The sequence below is a fragment of the Mus caroli genome, chromosome 13 (genome assembly GCF_900094665.2).
Source record: "Mus caroli chromosome 13, CAROLI_EIJ_v1.1, whole genome shotgun sequence".
Classification (NCBI taxonomy): domain Eukaryota; kingdom Metazoa; phylum Chordata; class Mammalia; order Rodentia; family Muridae; genus Mus; species Mus caroli.
Window position 1 is genome coordinate 29,369,908 of NC_034582.1, and position 15,627 is coordinate 29,385,534.

At 44.1% G+C, this 15,627-nt stretch overlaps 1 protein-coding gene across 3 annotated transcripts in view; it reads right to left on the reverse strand.

The window, feature by feature from the left end:
- Positions 1-13,941, reverse strand: part of LOC110308252 (serpin B6-like) — a 17,591-nt gene extending 3,650 nt beyond the window's left edge. Inside the window, exons 1-6 of one of the 3 annotated variants that reach the window (XM_021180687.1) lie at positions 7,489-7,653; positions 6,388-6,400; positions 5,596-5,714; positions 3,762-3,879; positions 2,303-2,436; positions 619-624 (exon numbers count right to left, since the gene is read on the reverse strand). In XM_021180687.1, the coding sequence (XP_021036346.1) occupies positions 619-624; positions 2,303-2,436; positions 3,762-3,879; positions 5,596-5,714; positions 6,388-6,400; positions 7,489-7,653 (555 nt within the window). Of the gene's footprint in view, positions 1-618; positions 625-2,293; positions 2,437-3,761; positions 3,880-5,595; positions 5,749-6,387; positions 6,401-7,488; positions 7,664-13,884 lie in introns of those variants that run through there. The other 2 variants (XM_021180685.1, XM_021180686.1) reach the window with 2 other exon arrangements.
- Positions 13,942-15,627: the final 1,686 nt, after the last annotated feature.

The window sequence follows — 15,627 nt, forward strand, 5'->3', positions numbered from 1 at the left end:
GGACGTGACCCACCTGACTGGACTTCCATCTAATAAAACAGAAAGGGGGAGTCGAGGAGGCTCTACCCCAAGTACCAAGAATGTCTGTGTCTATGGCACTCTTTACACTCAATTTTTTAATTGATTGCTGCACTTTGATATTCCTTTGTTTAGCTGCTCTACCTACAAGTCTTGTTCTGACGGAGAGGGATGTCTTTCCTTCCAGTCACCAAAACCATTTCATGTCTTTGAGTCCTGTCTTTCTCTCTTACCTGGATTTGACTCATTACAAAATTGCATTGTCTGTATCTCTGAACTATACCCAAAGCATGACTTTGCTTTTTAACCTCCACTGCCATAAGCACAGCCCTGGGATGCTGTGATGACCTTCTTGTCACTGATCTCAGTGCAGCAGCCATAGGTCATAGCACAGGGTAAGTCAGACCACACTGCTTTGGCTGGATGACATTGTGTGGGACTGTCCAAGCAGAAACAAAATTTACTTAAAGCCCTTAAAACACCCTGGGATAAAAAATAAGAGTCCAGCCCGTTTCCTATTCTACTTCACTCTCTCTTCTTCGGTCATAGAGCTGTTTGTAGTATTGTGGTTAACTAGATTATGTCCCTTTCTCCCATCACATTGGTCTGCAGAATCTGAAACATGCTTTGTATGTTCTGGTGTCTGCTCTCCTGCCATCTTACAGTGAAGATTTCAGCAGCAGCTCTCACTAGATCTACACCCAATCACAGCATCCTGCCACCATCCCTTTGTGTCTCTGGAGCCTCCTGCAACCACTGTGTTCTTACCTATGCTTATCTCAAATTTCTCTTCTCCAGGAAAACAGAGCTTTATGAGGGCTGGCACATTCAGCCAGGTATTTCAGTGTACACAGTAGGATCTTGTGACATCTGAAGAATATAACGGCAAGCTAATGTACAGGAACATTGCTCATAATTTCAACACAAATCCATAGAACAGAAAATCTTGTGCCTTTGGAGGCAGGGCCACATATGTGGATTATGAGCATCAGCTGCTGTAGCCACAGATGAGTCTATGTCCAGGGTAGGTACAAGACAGCAAAGCACTATCTCTGCACTTAGCAGGAGCCGCAGGAAGTAGGTCCACTTATGTACTATATGGAAAAGATCTCAAAAAAGGCTTCTTGCTCTCAGTCCTATATCATTCCCTGTGGACCTCAGAGTCAGGGTCAAAATCCTGCTGTGAGCATGAGGGAAAAAAGGCCAAGCTAAGGTTGGCAGACCAGGAAAGGAGAGTCAGTTCCCATAAGTATCACACCATGCAGGCAGCCCCAGGCTCCACCCATTTCCTGTCCTCCTTGTTGGATGAACTTGTAAGAAGTCAACTATAATCATCTAGGGTTTCTGCTACTTTCAGTTGAAGTAAGTAACAGAAACAACTTGTTGAGGTACATCTTGTCAACCAGTGACTTTGTTCAAAGACAGAAATACTTGATCAGAAAAAAACTGAAGAATTTATTTAAAATAAAGCATGAAATGAAATTCATTTTCTAATAAACTGTAAGTTCAATTAAAGTTAGCCTGAGAGATCTGAGGTCTGGTTAATGATCCAGAATGTGATGTAATTAATTTCTCTTGTCATCCTAGGAGTATAGGCACCAGGTGATGGGGGGAGTAGGGAGAAAGAGACAGAGATGAGGGGGAAAAGTAATATGGTTACAAAAACATATTCCAGTAACATGTTCCAGATTGTGTTTATCCCATCAAACCAGAAGTAAATTTCACTCAGTGGTTCAGTGTTTATTGAGCACCAACCATAAGCCAGGCACTCATTAGATAGCTCTCTGCCCTTAGCTATTTTTCCAACAGGATGAGAAAGGTTATTTTCCCTCTTTGTAGGAACCAACACGAGGTGTGGTCCTCTTGAAGGAGGCAGGAGACACAAGACAGCAGCACTTCTGAGAAGACACACTTAACAGACTGTGCACAAGGAATGGGCTGCATTCTGGGCCAGAAGGAGCCTCATAAACCACATGTGGAGTTTAGATTTTATGTTCAAACTTCTATGAAAGACCACTGCAGAGCTCTGCCATCAGGTTTGACCTCAACATCTGCCAGTGACAGGATAGCCCTTGACAGAAGCAGGGCCAGGACTGAAACCATATAGCCTGCAGCCATCATTGGCAACCTCCTCACAGCTGAGAGGGTCCTGCCTGAAGAGCTGCCCAGAGACATGAGAAGCACAGGCTACATGAGGAGCCTCCTTTTGTTTTAGAAGCCAATGTGAACAGAGGACCTTGCCCAGGAGTCTCCTTAGTTACTGCACTGTGGTTACCTTGCTGACTTTGAATGGCATCTCCCTGGTGTCCTCTTTGTTAAACTGCTTCTCCCACTTTCCTTTGAAGTAGATGGCATTCACAAGGATAAGCGGAGTGTTTGAATGTATTGTACCTGGAGACAGCAACTCTTTGATTTTATCTGAAAGAGGGAAGATTTTTAAAATTAATTAAAGACTTGTGGTTTGGATGAGCATGGACCCCGTTGGATCATATATTTGCATGTTCAGTCCTCAATTGAACTATTTGGGAAGAATTAGTAGGAACAGCCTTGGTGGAGAAGGTGTGTTGTGGAGGTAGTATTTAAGATTCCAAAAACCGACAGCAGGCCCAGTCTCTCTAACTGCCTGCTGCCTGTGTTGATCAGGATGTAAAACTCCCAACCACTGCTCCACCACCATGTCTATCTGCTTCCTACCATGATGATCATGAAATAACCCTCCTAAAACTGTAGGCAAGCCCCAGTTTGACGCATTCTTTCATAAGAGTTGCCTTGGTCAGGGTGTCTCTTCACAGCAATATAACAGTAACAAAGCTAACCCAATTACCTAACAAAAGTGGCTGACATGTGCAAAGGGCTGACGGGCAAATGGCGCCACCTGCTGCTCTGGTCAGAACCTTACATAGGAGATTTCTCTTGATAGAAAAGGACCACATATCCCTAAAGCAACAACCCTGACACCAACATCTAGATGTCAGATCAAAGGGCAACCTGATCTACAGACTGAATTCCAGAACAGCCCGGCACTACACAGAGAAACCCTGTCTCAAAAAATTTTTCAAAATCTTTCTGATTCCTGATTTAGAGCTAACAATGCAGACCAACTTTAGAATACTTTGCTTTGCCTAACATATTCAAGTCCTTAGGTTCAACACCAGGCATGACAAAAGAACTCCTGATTTAATGAAGAAGCGTCGTCATTATTGTTTGAAACTCTTGCAAAGGTACTAATAATATGATTATTAGCAATAGACTACAAAGCCAGGAATGATGGCACATCTTTAATCCTAGCATTTGAATGGCAGGGGAAGGTGGATCTCTGATTTCTCGTCCACCTTGGTCTAAAGAGTGAGTTATAACACAGTAAGAGCTACAGAGTGAGGACCTGTCTCCAAAAACAAAAATAAAAATAAAAATATTAGAAACAGACAGATAACTTGGCAGGTGAAGGTGCTTGCTACCAAACCTAAAGAACTGAGTAGAATCCCAGGACAACATTGGCAGAAAGAAAAAACCAAATCTGTGAGTGATTTTAACTGCAGGTGTGCACAGACAAACACAGACACACAGCAAACAAACAAACAAACAAACCCATATAAATGTACCACTCTTTCAATATAAGCCAACTGATTGACATGGATGGGATAAATATAGCTCAGTGGCAGAGGAGATCCTGCTCAGGATGCCCAGGGCATGCAGTCAAATCCTAGCACTGAACACAAACAAAACAGAGAAACTGTGTTCACCTTCTGTCTTTTTGGCTACCCAGGTATTGATGTGCTGTCGGGACTCCTCTGTAGCACCCTTAAAGTCCAGCTCTTCCATCTCAGCTTCATAGAACTTACAGCAGGAATCTTTAAAAGACTGAGACAGAACAACAAAATTATACAGCCATGCAAGTGATTAGCACCAGCAGCCTCTTTCCCAATGCCCAAAAGCAGATAATCAAAATTTAATCCTGTATGATATGACTTGCAAACAAACATACAGAAAGAGTATAAAATCCATCTTTCCTGTTTCCAGCTGTCTAGCATTATGCTTAGTTTATGAATGACATAAGATGCTAGTTGGTTTATAATAGCCAAAAGCTGGAAATAACCCAGATGTCCCTCAACAGAGAAATGGATACAGAAAATGTGGTACATTTACACAATGGAGTACTACTCAGCTATTAAAAACAATGAATTCACGAAAGTCTTAGGCAAATGGATGCATCTGGAGGATATCATCCTGAGTGAGGTAACTAAATCACAAAAGAACTCACATGATATGCACTCACTGATAAGTGGATATTAGCCCAGAAACTTAGAATACCCAAGATACAATTTGCAAAACACATGAAATTCAAGAAGAAGGAAGACCAAGGTGTGGATACTTCGTTCCCCCTTAGAATGGGGAACAGAATACCCATGGAGGGAATTACAGAGACAAAGTTTGGAGCTGAGATAGAAGAAAGGGCCATCCAGAGACTGTCCCACCTAGGGATCCATCCCATAAACAGCCACCAAACCCAGACACTATTGCATATGCCAGAAAGATTTTCCTGACAGGACCCTGATATATCTATCTCTTGTGAGGTTATGCCAGTGCCTGGCAAATACAGAAGTGGATGCTCACAGCCATCCATTGGATGAAACATAGGGCCCCCAATGGAGGAGCTAGAGAAAGTATCCAAGGAGCTGAAAGGGTCTGCAACCCTATAGGAGGAACAACAATATGAACTAACCAGTACCCCAGAGCTACTACCCCTGAGGTAGTAGCTGAAGCTCAAGGAAGTCACCGGGAGCACCTTCAGATGCAGTATCACACTGCTGTCACTCTAAGAGGTCACCATACTGGCAGAATGAGAGTTAACCCCACAAGAGCTATGACACCTCTGCATTGTGCACAGGCTGTACCTTTTACTACAGTTTGCTGTGCCAAAAGAAATACAAATTTGCACCATTCAAAATAGTGTCACCTATAGAGACAGACACCAGGGATGTGGCTATGGAAGCTATGAAATTGAATATCCATTTTATTTTATTGTACTTCCTGATATGAAATTTGAGTAGTTATATGTCTACGGTCACGTCAGGAAGCCCAGTTTCAGGCAGTGAGCAGTTTGCAAAAGCACGACCCACGGTGGCGTGTGGTCTAGTGGCTCATTGCAGTAGTGAAGGACAGGCCTCACATTCACAGGGCCTTAAAGAGAACTAATCATGAACACGAGGCAAACAAAAGAAAAATCCACTTTCTGATATAGTGTATGAAATGACAGTGACATTGATAATGACTCACATTCTACCATATTACACCAGAAAGAACAAACAACATAAATGGGTTGAAGCTCCCATTATGTTGACAGTGTATATGGAATAATTTCTCAGTATTTCTACCAAATAATTCATGACTGCATATTTAATTCCTACTTGACAGAACTGTTTTTATTTTTTATTTGTGTCTTTATGTATAAGGCAGAAGTACCTTTCATGTGGGTCTGTGCCTATGTGTTCAAGGTGTGCATGTACGTATGTATAAGCCTATGGGATTGTTAGAAGATAACCAGCTTAACATCTCTAAGTACTACATGACACTTACTGCTAAGATATCAAAAGTCTTTTCCCCGAAGAGCCTGTTGGCTGCTTTGAGCGAGTACTGTGTGCCAGTCTTGTTCACTTCGCTGAGAAGTAACTGGAAGCCCTGGTGGACGTCTCCATCTTCACTGGTGCTGCATTTACCCAAAGACAGTGCCTGAAATCAAAACGGATTTAAAAGAACAGCTTCATCAGGCCCAGATATAGGAAATGAGTCAACCCTAAGCTCATTCTCAGAATTTTGCAGATCCCTGCAGCCACTCAAAACCCACCTAGTCAAAGATGAAAGTACCTTGAAGGTTCCATGTTTACAGTCCTGTCATCCCTAGTCTGAGAGGAAATAGCCTTTCACAAACCCAACACTTCATATTCACTAATGATGCTCTGGCTTCAAGCATGGCTACCAACCACACCTGCTATCATTCCAGTGCACCTGCCTTCTGACTTCAAGACATACTGTCTCTTCCCTGCTCTTGGGTCTGGGCTGGCTCCAGCACTGTCTGACCACCAGAACTGAGGTAAGCAACCCTGTTCCAGGTCTGGGCTTTAAAAGGCCTAGAAGCTATCACTTTTGTGCTCTTGTTCCTCGTGACCATGGTGGAAGGAAATCCAAGCCCATCCCGCAGTGGTCACATGGAGTAATTGCCAACAAATAAGGCTGCATTTAAAAGAAGCAAAACACCAGCAAAGAGTGAACACTTGGCTGCCAGGCCTTTTATACACGTTCTTAGACATCTGAAACCTGCTGAAAAGCTACACAAATGACTTTGGCTGTTCCCATAATAAATAGATAAACTGCCTCCCAGGATCTGTAATAATACCTTGAAACTGAAAAAGAGAGAGAGTTCAAATTGAAGGCAAGCCTCTAGCCCTAATCCTCCAGTGAAGGGATAGCCTGAGGAAAAAACAGATGTTTGTCTTATAAAACAAAAGAATGCTACCAAGAGCTAACCCAGAATGCAAAGTTGTGGCCTAAGGTGGTCATGGATTAGGAAGACTGTGAATCAAGATATCCCTAATCATGAGAAACAGTAGACTGGACACAAACACTTAGTTGTGGATCAGAACTGCTACAGTTCAGAGGCTGCACTGTGTCCTTTCTCCCATGCACTGAATGTATCCCCCCAAATTGGTATTTTGTCATCTGACACACAGTTCTTCAGAATAGGACTGTGTTTGGAGTTAAGCTCATATAAGGGACATTGAAGTTAAAATGAAGTCACTAGAATGAGTGGAACCCAAGCTGTGTCCCATTGAGAAAAGCTGGTTATCACCTAGATATCCAGGGAAGCCAAAGATGCCATTTACATGCCATAGACAATCAGATTTCCAACTTCTGAATTTTTAGCCTTCAGCCTCTAGAACTATAAAAAAAAAAATACTCTGTGTTACTTAAGCCAGCCAATCTGTGTTATCTGTAACACTGCCCTAGCCAACTGATACTTCAGGGAACAAGAACTGTACTTATCCCCACCTTGGGGCAGTATGAGGTTCATAATGTCTACAGATGCACTGTACTTAACAAGATCCTCAAAGGTTCTATTCCTGGTCTTCTAGCCTAGAATGACCCCATTTGAGAATAAACTTCAAGATCCTAGGAGGAGACCTCATCTGTAGGAAGGTTTAGATCTATTAGGGCCAGACCACAGACAATGGAGGTCATGGGGCTGTGGTGCTATGCCTTAAGAATTTCTGCCCCCAGTTAACCCTTACATACACCATCACCACCAGTGGATCAGAATGCTACAGCTAGCATCCCAGCAGGGCATCACATCCTGCCCATCATGTCTCCAGTCACACCCCTACATCATCTGTAAGAGCAACTTGGAATGTGGTGCACCAGCTCAACTGACAGTCCACAGTATTTATCTGCTGTATTATATATAGTGTTGGTTACCTGAGTCATCTGGCTTGCAGTGGTTCCTTTTGCCCCCAAGAAGACCATGGCCAGCGCTGAAGAGATGCTTATGGGTGAGAAAAATACATTTTTGGAGCTGTCGTCACCCAATATTTTTAAAAGGTTTAAGGCAAAAGTAGCATTTGCTTCCAGCAGAGGATCCATCATGGTGAGCCTGGAATAAACATCACATGACACAGGCTGATGTATGGGCTGAATCTTCACTCTCACCTACACTGTGATACTCTGACTCAGTGAACAAGGCACACACAAACAGCATAAAAAGTAAAGGTCACATGCAGAAAGTGTCCATCCTGGTCTATGTAGCAAGTCCAAGCTAGCCAAAGATACATAGTGGTACTCCATCTCAAAAGAGACAGATAAACTAATAAAAATAGGATCTTACAGGCATGCTCAATTTTTCTAATCCAAAGGCATGATGCCTAACATCTCCTGGTTTCATTAGGGGAAATTTATGAGATACAAAGTCTGATTCCCTGGAGAACAGAGTTGTAGGGTTAGTGGTTCCTGTCTCTGCTCTGCCATAGGGCTTGGCCCCTCAGGAAGGAAGAACACAGGAGTTTTGCCATGCTTCCTGGCAGGTGTTGGGCTGTAGGGAATCAGTGGGACACAGCTACAGGGGTGGGGGAACACAGCCTGAGGTGTGGGACAGCTGAAGCAGGTCCTGCAAGGAGACCAGGGCCACCTGGTTCTCAGGCTCTCAGACACCTGGCCATGACTGGATGCTTCAAAAGAGCTGAGAACAGAGTGGGGGCCACAGGCTGGATATAGCCCAGGGCCGAGGGGGAAAAGGGTCGGGGAGATCCAGCTGGTCCCTCTGGGATGAGTCCTTGGCTTGAAGGCAGCAGGCTTGGGCTTGGTATTGATGGCTTGGTGGTGGCTGTGGCTGGGAGCTCAGAGAGGCCTTCTACAGGAGATTAGATGGCAGCTCTTTAGGTGACAACCTTCTCCATCGTTCACCAGGGAGGATCTGGTAAACAGATCCATGGTTTCAAAGCATTTATTGTCATGGTGGAAAGTGGATGAGTAGAACAGTATCCCCACTTCTCAGGGTAGGCCTGAGATTAAATACAATTTGCAGGGAGGAATGTCTGAAAAGGAGAGTTTATTGACTAAGTCCTCCAGGCCTTTAGGTACCTAATTAAAATGGGGATCTGTCTTGAGGATAAGTGACCTCAGGTCACATCCTCTACCTGTGGAAGGCCTTGGGGCATATCCCATACATGACTGATGGCCACAAATATATAAAGGGCTCCAGCCTCATGCCAGGAGCCTGGTTCCCAGAGAGCAGGGTGAAACACCTTCCATCCCTTTAGGATCATCAGGGTTTCTAGCCTTAGCTCAACCAGGAACCAGGCTTCCTTTCACAGTCCTACACAGAGTATTGTTGCTGATTGAAAATTCAGCTCTTGCGTTTGGCATGGTGGTACATGAGGCAGAGGTAGGCATATTTCTAAGTTTGAGGCTAGACCACAAAGCAAGCCCCAGGCTGTATACCACAAAAACCTTGTCTCAAAAAGTCAAAAAAAAAAAAAAAAAAACNAANAAATTATTAAAAAAAAAAAAAAAGCTGTTGGGCTTGGGAAACAGCTCAGTGGACAGAGCAGAGTGACTGTCATACACATACACATGTAAGGATTGACAAGGTGGCACATAGTTGCTATCCTAATCATGGGCCAGAGAGGTGGAGGCAGGAGAGTCTCTGGAAGCTCATGGATAGGCCCAGAGCCTGGCAAAGGCAGCTGCGAACAAAGAGACCCTATCTCAAAGAAAGTGATAGGCAGGGACCAACAGGTGTTATTGGCCACTGACCTCCATATATGCCTGGAGGAAAACAGGTGCTTTCATATAGACACACACACACAAATACACCATGAATCTACTCAATAGATAAAAGGAAAACACTCCAGCTGCTGCTGTTGGATACACCAAGGACAAGCTGGAAGAGATGTTTTTTCCAAAGTCTTCATGGGCCATGCTGTAAACTAGATTGCCATTGAAGTTCTCATGCACTTACTTAAGTCTTTTAAGACACTCTGGCACTTGGAGGCATTCACCTGGAAGCAGCACACTCACTACTCTTTGTTTTTATTGTATATATGTGTCATATCAACTGCTGTCTATCAGCCAATTTACTGACATGAATCTACTTTGAATTGGCTGCCCATGCTCATGCTTAGGGTTATGATACACAGCTCACACCCCTTTACCAATATCATCTGTTCTGGGCCCTGACATCTTGCTTAGTGGTGAGTTGTTCTCCCATTAATCAAGTGCATTGTCCCATCACTTCCTAATAAAGATTGCCACTAATTTAATATCTAGCATGTCTGAAAATATAATGATTCTTCCATACCACTATTCTTTAAACAAAGTCTATGAAGGGTGTGTGAATGACATCTGAGCTACTTCTTCACTGTTTTCCAGCAACCAAGTTTTCTGTTCAAAAGTCTGATGACATTCTGATGCCAGCTCCATCAAGGTCCCTCCTTCACCCAATTTTCTGAAAGTTTAGAGACTCATATGGTCATTAACTAGCCCTCTGCTCACAGCTCACCCATTTGAAAGGGCACCGGAGGACCTTTCAATCTAGCAATTCAAGAGTATGTCCTTTTCACTCTGGTGACAATTTTGCAAGTATTGCTGGTTTTTTACAGACAGACACTGTTCTCCCTTTCTCTCCCTCCCTTCTTTGCCACACCCACACCCCGGCCCTGCATCACCTATTTGTCAGATGGAAAACCTCTTAGACTGAGCTCATCTGGGACTTGCCTTCAGTCTTAGCTCTGTCCCCTGTTGCTGTGATAAAATACACTGACAAAAGCAACTCCAGTGAAAAAGAATTTGCTTTGGCTCCTGGTTCCTCATGGCAAAGAAGCTAGGGAGGCAGCCCCTCACACTGCATCCAGAATGGGGCCCAAGCTCGGGATGGTGCTGCCCACTTTGGGATGGATCTTCCCACATCCATTAACCTAATAAAAATAGTAACTCGCCCAGAAGGAATTAAAACAAAACAAAACTCATAGTTTGCCAGGATCAACATTTGCTAGGTAAATCTGTATTCTGTCAGTCTGACAGTCAACACTACCACACCAACCTTCTCAGTGTCCAAGCACAAGGAGAAGGACATTTGTGTGGCACTTTGGGAAAAGGCTTCTTAGTGGGTGTTAAGGGCTGACAGACGGTATTAGCTAAGCTGTGGAGAATCAGTCTCTTCAGCCATCTGTTCTCCTCTTGTCAGGACAATGGCTCAGTACACAGCTAGCAGGTCTACAGAGTCTGACTCCCTGACCTAACCCAGATCCAGAAAGCTTAGAAACAGAAGTGTGGGTCTCCCATGAGATCCTACAGCATCTGTCTGCCATTTCTGCCAGACCTGGGGTACGGGGTAGGGAATCTGACTCTGTCCTAATTCCTTGTATTCTTATGGGTCTGAGTTAGCTATAGTTAACTTTGAGAGATGCTTTGGGCCACTCATGGAGGAGCATTCCTTTGATCCTTATAGGAGGGAGGCAGAGTCAGGCAGATCTCTAAATCTGAGGTCAACCTGGTCTACAGAACAAGTTCTGGGACAGCTAGGGCTACACAAAGAAACCTGTCAAAATGATTTAGACTGGAACTGACCTGGTTTGATTTTAAATACAGTCATTCCTGTATATCTAAATATCCAGTTGGTGTCTGAAATGCCATAATACTCAAGTGCTCAATTCACTTCTTGAAATCATCTGCAGATAACCTATAATACTGAAAACAATATAACTTCCAGATAAATGGAGCCTGTACACCGTACTGTTTGGAGAAGAAAAAAAAGTGTGTGTGTTGGGGGGGGGTGGAATTCTGTCCATCTGAGTTAGGGTCTTGCTATACAACCCAGTCTGGCCTCAAACTATCATCCCTCTGCCTCAGTCTCCTGATTACTAGGATTACAGGTGTATACCATCACACCTGGCTTCTCTCCCAATTTTTTCAGTATACTATTTCTGTCTGCTGATTATACATGTACAATCATGTAAACAGACATGCAGATATAGGAAGCCAGGTGGCCTTAGTTTAGGGACCCTAATGTGAACCAAACATTCCTTTCTCTATTTGATGATACAAGCCATAGTGACTGCAATTCCTCCAGATAGACCAGAAAAGCAAGACACTCCCAGTCTAAACTACTGATAACATCCGCAATCCCTGGAGCCTCAAATCCCAGCACTAAAATCCATGATCACATGATCTTAAAGGTTACTCAGCCATCACATACCACACCTAGTCATAAGCCACACCCAAGAGGAGCAAACATCCTTGGGAATAGTCATGTCACAAAGCAATTCCCTTCCACATGCACACACACACACACACACACACACACACACACACACACACACACAACTACTAAACTTCACCCAGCATTCCCTCACAGTTCTCCTCATGTGTTCCTATGATAAGAAGAGGACATAAAAACTGGCTAGGCACTGGGGGATCAGAGACCCCAAAAGTATCAATTCCCGTAATGTCCCTGATTACCTGACCAGGATTCCAGAAGGGAGCTCAAGAGTCTAATTGCCCTGGATACCTGTGAGGGCAGAACCAAACTCCAGTCTAGATAGTAAATCCTTCTAGTGAATAGCTATAGAACTAGATCTCTAGATTTTCATGGTTAAAATGAGTTATATTGCTTATAATCCCAGCACTCAGGAGGTAGAAGCAGGTAGATTTCTGATTTCAAGCCCAGCCTGGTCTACAATGTGAGTTCCAGGACAGCCAGGGCTGTTATACAGAGAAACCCTGGGGAGGCAACAAAACCAAAACCAAAAGGGGGGTTACATCTATTTCCAACTTTACCCCTTCTAACTGGTTTAATGATACCTCTTCAGAGAGAAGAATGTTACAGTAGCCTTAGCCTTCGACACAGCTCTCTGATGAGGCCCATTAAAGAAAAACTGTTTCTTTCTGATCAAGAGAATGGACTCTAGCTCTGGGCTGGGTATGTCTAACATTCCAGGCTACTCAAAAACAATCATTACTAATCAACTGCCTAAGAGACCACACCTTGGAAGGAGATCCAGCTAGTGCCAAGATGAATATATGAGGGTAATAAGTATCCCTTGAGAAGATGATGCACTTTCCCTTCCTAGAAAGCCCGCATCTGTTATGTCCCTCCCAAGCTGCTGTGAGGCTCTGTTTGCTCTGGCCATCTTTCTGAGTCAAGACCCAGAAAAGCCTTGCTTTTTTTCTTTTTCTCCCTTTTGTCTCTTACTTTCTGATTCCTGGCCACAGCTTAAGGATGTCTTCCTAGCTCTGTACTCGCTGTCCCTTTTTGCCATTTGGCTGCTTGCTGAACCTTCACCCTCACTCAATTAGCAAGGCCTTTTTTCCTCCTCTACTCCGTCTCAAAACCCTCAGAAGCTGTTCTCTGACATTTCTTTGAAACTCCTTCTGTGTCTATTCTATATAAATAAATAAATAAATAAATAAATAAGGAATCTAAGAACTATTAGAGAAACTCAATTTTCCTAGAGACAAGTGGTCCTCCAAATAGGGCTACCTAAAATTTCCAGTAATATTGAAACCACAAGAATGATATTTTTCTGTACTTTTAATTCTCAAAACAATTTTAAGAGAAAGGGACGTTCCAGGTCTGTTACTAAGGGGCAGAGCAAGCTCAGCACAGCAAGGTTGTGAGTCTGCCAACAAAACAAAGAGAAAGGGAGAGAAAAGATAACTCAATCTAATCTGGAACAGAAATCGGATTAAAACTTTCTGCGTGTCTAGGCAGACACTGGATCCTTAACACTTTGCCTGACAAGAGTTTAGTAGAAAGAACATCAAAATGATCAGGTCAACTCCTTACCAGTATCTATCTTCTTACACTGAGGGTCTCCAAAGACCTGTCGTTTGAGCCTAACTTCACAAAGACCATAATGTCCATAAAAGCAGGTCCAAAACCCTTGGCCCTGACTCCCAGGCCTCTTCATCCCCCCACCTCCTCCCACCTCCCCACCCTTGGTCCCCGCCCTCTGAGATTCCGAAGACTGTCTCACGTGTCATGAGTCCTGGGCAAGTCTGGGCAAGCAGTCACATGTAGTTCTGGATCTGGCAAACCGACCCCATCGTGAACAAATCACCTCCTCAGTGGGTGCTGAACTGACCAACGCCCCTTGCATCAGAGCCGAAGGCGTGGCCACCAGCTGGCCCAGAACACAAAGAGACTTACTCTCCAGACAGTGTCAAGTACCACTGCAGCAACTGCATAATTCAAGATGAAACCCCTACCCCTGATCGCAGGTCTCTCGCCCAACGCCACACCCGCTCCTGCCACCCTCGTCCCCAGCGCCCTGTGCCAAAGCCTGCAGTCAGCAGAGCATACCCCCACACTAGGTTCACCTGGAGATAGCAAGATGAGCAGAGATCTGAAAGGTACTGTCTGTGCCCAGAGCTACTGGCTGGTGGAGAGGCAGGTGGAGACTGGAGCTCTGGGCGCTGGCCTATTGTGTTAGGAAATGCAGAGGGCTGGGCTAGGTTACTGGAACCTAACAATGCAGCAGCCCATCCTTTGTCTCCCGGGCCACCGGGTTGCCATTCCAGCTGCGGATTTTTCTGGTCCTGAATGCCTTTACTAACAGCAAGCTCAACAGGGGCTGGAGGCTCTGGGTGGTTTCCTACGGAGGACTACAGTGTGGTTTCACCAGCCTTCTCACTCTGCCTTTGTCAAATCGATAAATGCATTAGGTGAGTTATAGCAAAGCTCTTATGACCTAATCATTCCACAAACCCACATCCTAATACCTCACATGAGGGATTGGCTTCAGCATGAGTTGTGCTAGAGACACTTAAAGCATAGCATCCCAGGATCTTATGAGGAAGGCATCTGTTTGCTGAGCCCACAGAGAAAGCAATTGGGTATAACAGGATTCTATTGTCTAGTTATCACTACAGCATTTCTCAAACTTTGCCTCCAAATCACTGTTTCCCTTCCTGTTTTAAAGGGCCATCAGCTTGTCTCAAAACAACTAAGACCTTCACAAGGACAGAGGTTCTTCTCAGCCTATGAGCTAAATCCTCTAGAAAAATCACAATACTGTCTTTTCAGAAAGTTTATGTGTGAGCGTCAGCTTTAAGAAATTTTATTATATAGCTGGGTAGTATTGGAAGAATGGTGCTAATGGCTTGCCAGATGTGATATAATTGTTTCATTTGTTCTACAGACTTACTCTACTTACAGAACCATCCAGGAGCCACTTGGAAACAGAATAGAGAAGATACAGTTTCTGCCCTCAGTATAGATGGGCTAGCAGATGACATATGTTGTGGTATGTGCAGTACCTGTGCTGAATACAGGGGCAAGAACAAGTAGAAGCAGGAACAGCAGGTTTACCTTTGGGAATATGGACTAAAATGGATGTCAGAGTCCTTAGCACTAGGACTGAGAACTGAAGGCTGAGGATGAGCTGAGTAAATGACACACAGGAGGGAACATTCCAGCTGTGCAGGCTGGGAAACATGGAAGTGTGCCTATACCACAGGAAACCTATAGCTCATAGTGTATCATTAAATAAGAAGCAATTTAACTTAGATACTAGACTGTTTTATAGTCATGACATCATGCCAGTGGGTTTACACACTTTGGAGCATGAAGCAACATACTCAGAATTAAGATAGGAACGCTTGCTTCACAGTGGTGTGGAAGCCTGGCAGGAGTGAGAACCAGGCAGGGAAACCAATGCTGCCAAGTTTTCAGATAAAAATCACTAACGGGAACCAGACAGGTGCTTACAGAAGAGGACAGGCAGTAGTACTAGGTGCACTCCCTTAATCCCAGCATTAGGGAAGAGGAGGCAGGAAGATCTCTGCAAGTTCAAGAACCACCTGGTCTAAATAGAGAGCTCCAGGCCAAACAAAGATACAGAGTGAAACACTATCTAAGTAAATAAATAAAATTAATAAAACACAAAGGAGGATGCCCTGTGGTTAGTTGAGTAAGGAAAGAGGAAGCAGACATGACCCAGATGGATGACCTGGCCCACCAGGCTAGAGACTGTGACAACAAGCATGATGGGAAAACAGAAATTAGAGGAATTTAAGGAAACATCGTTTGGCCATTTACTTTATTATTATCAATGTGTGTGT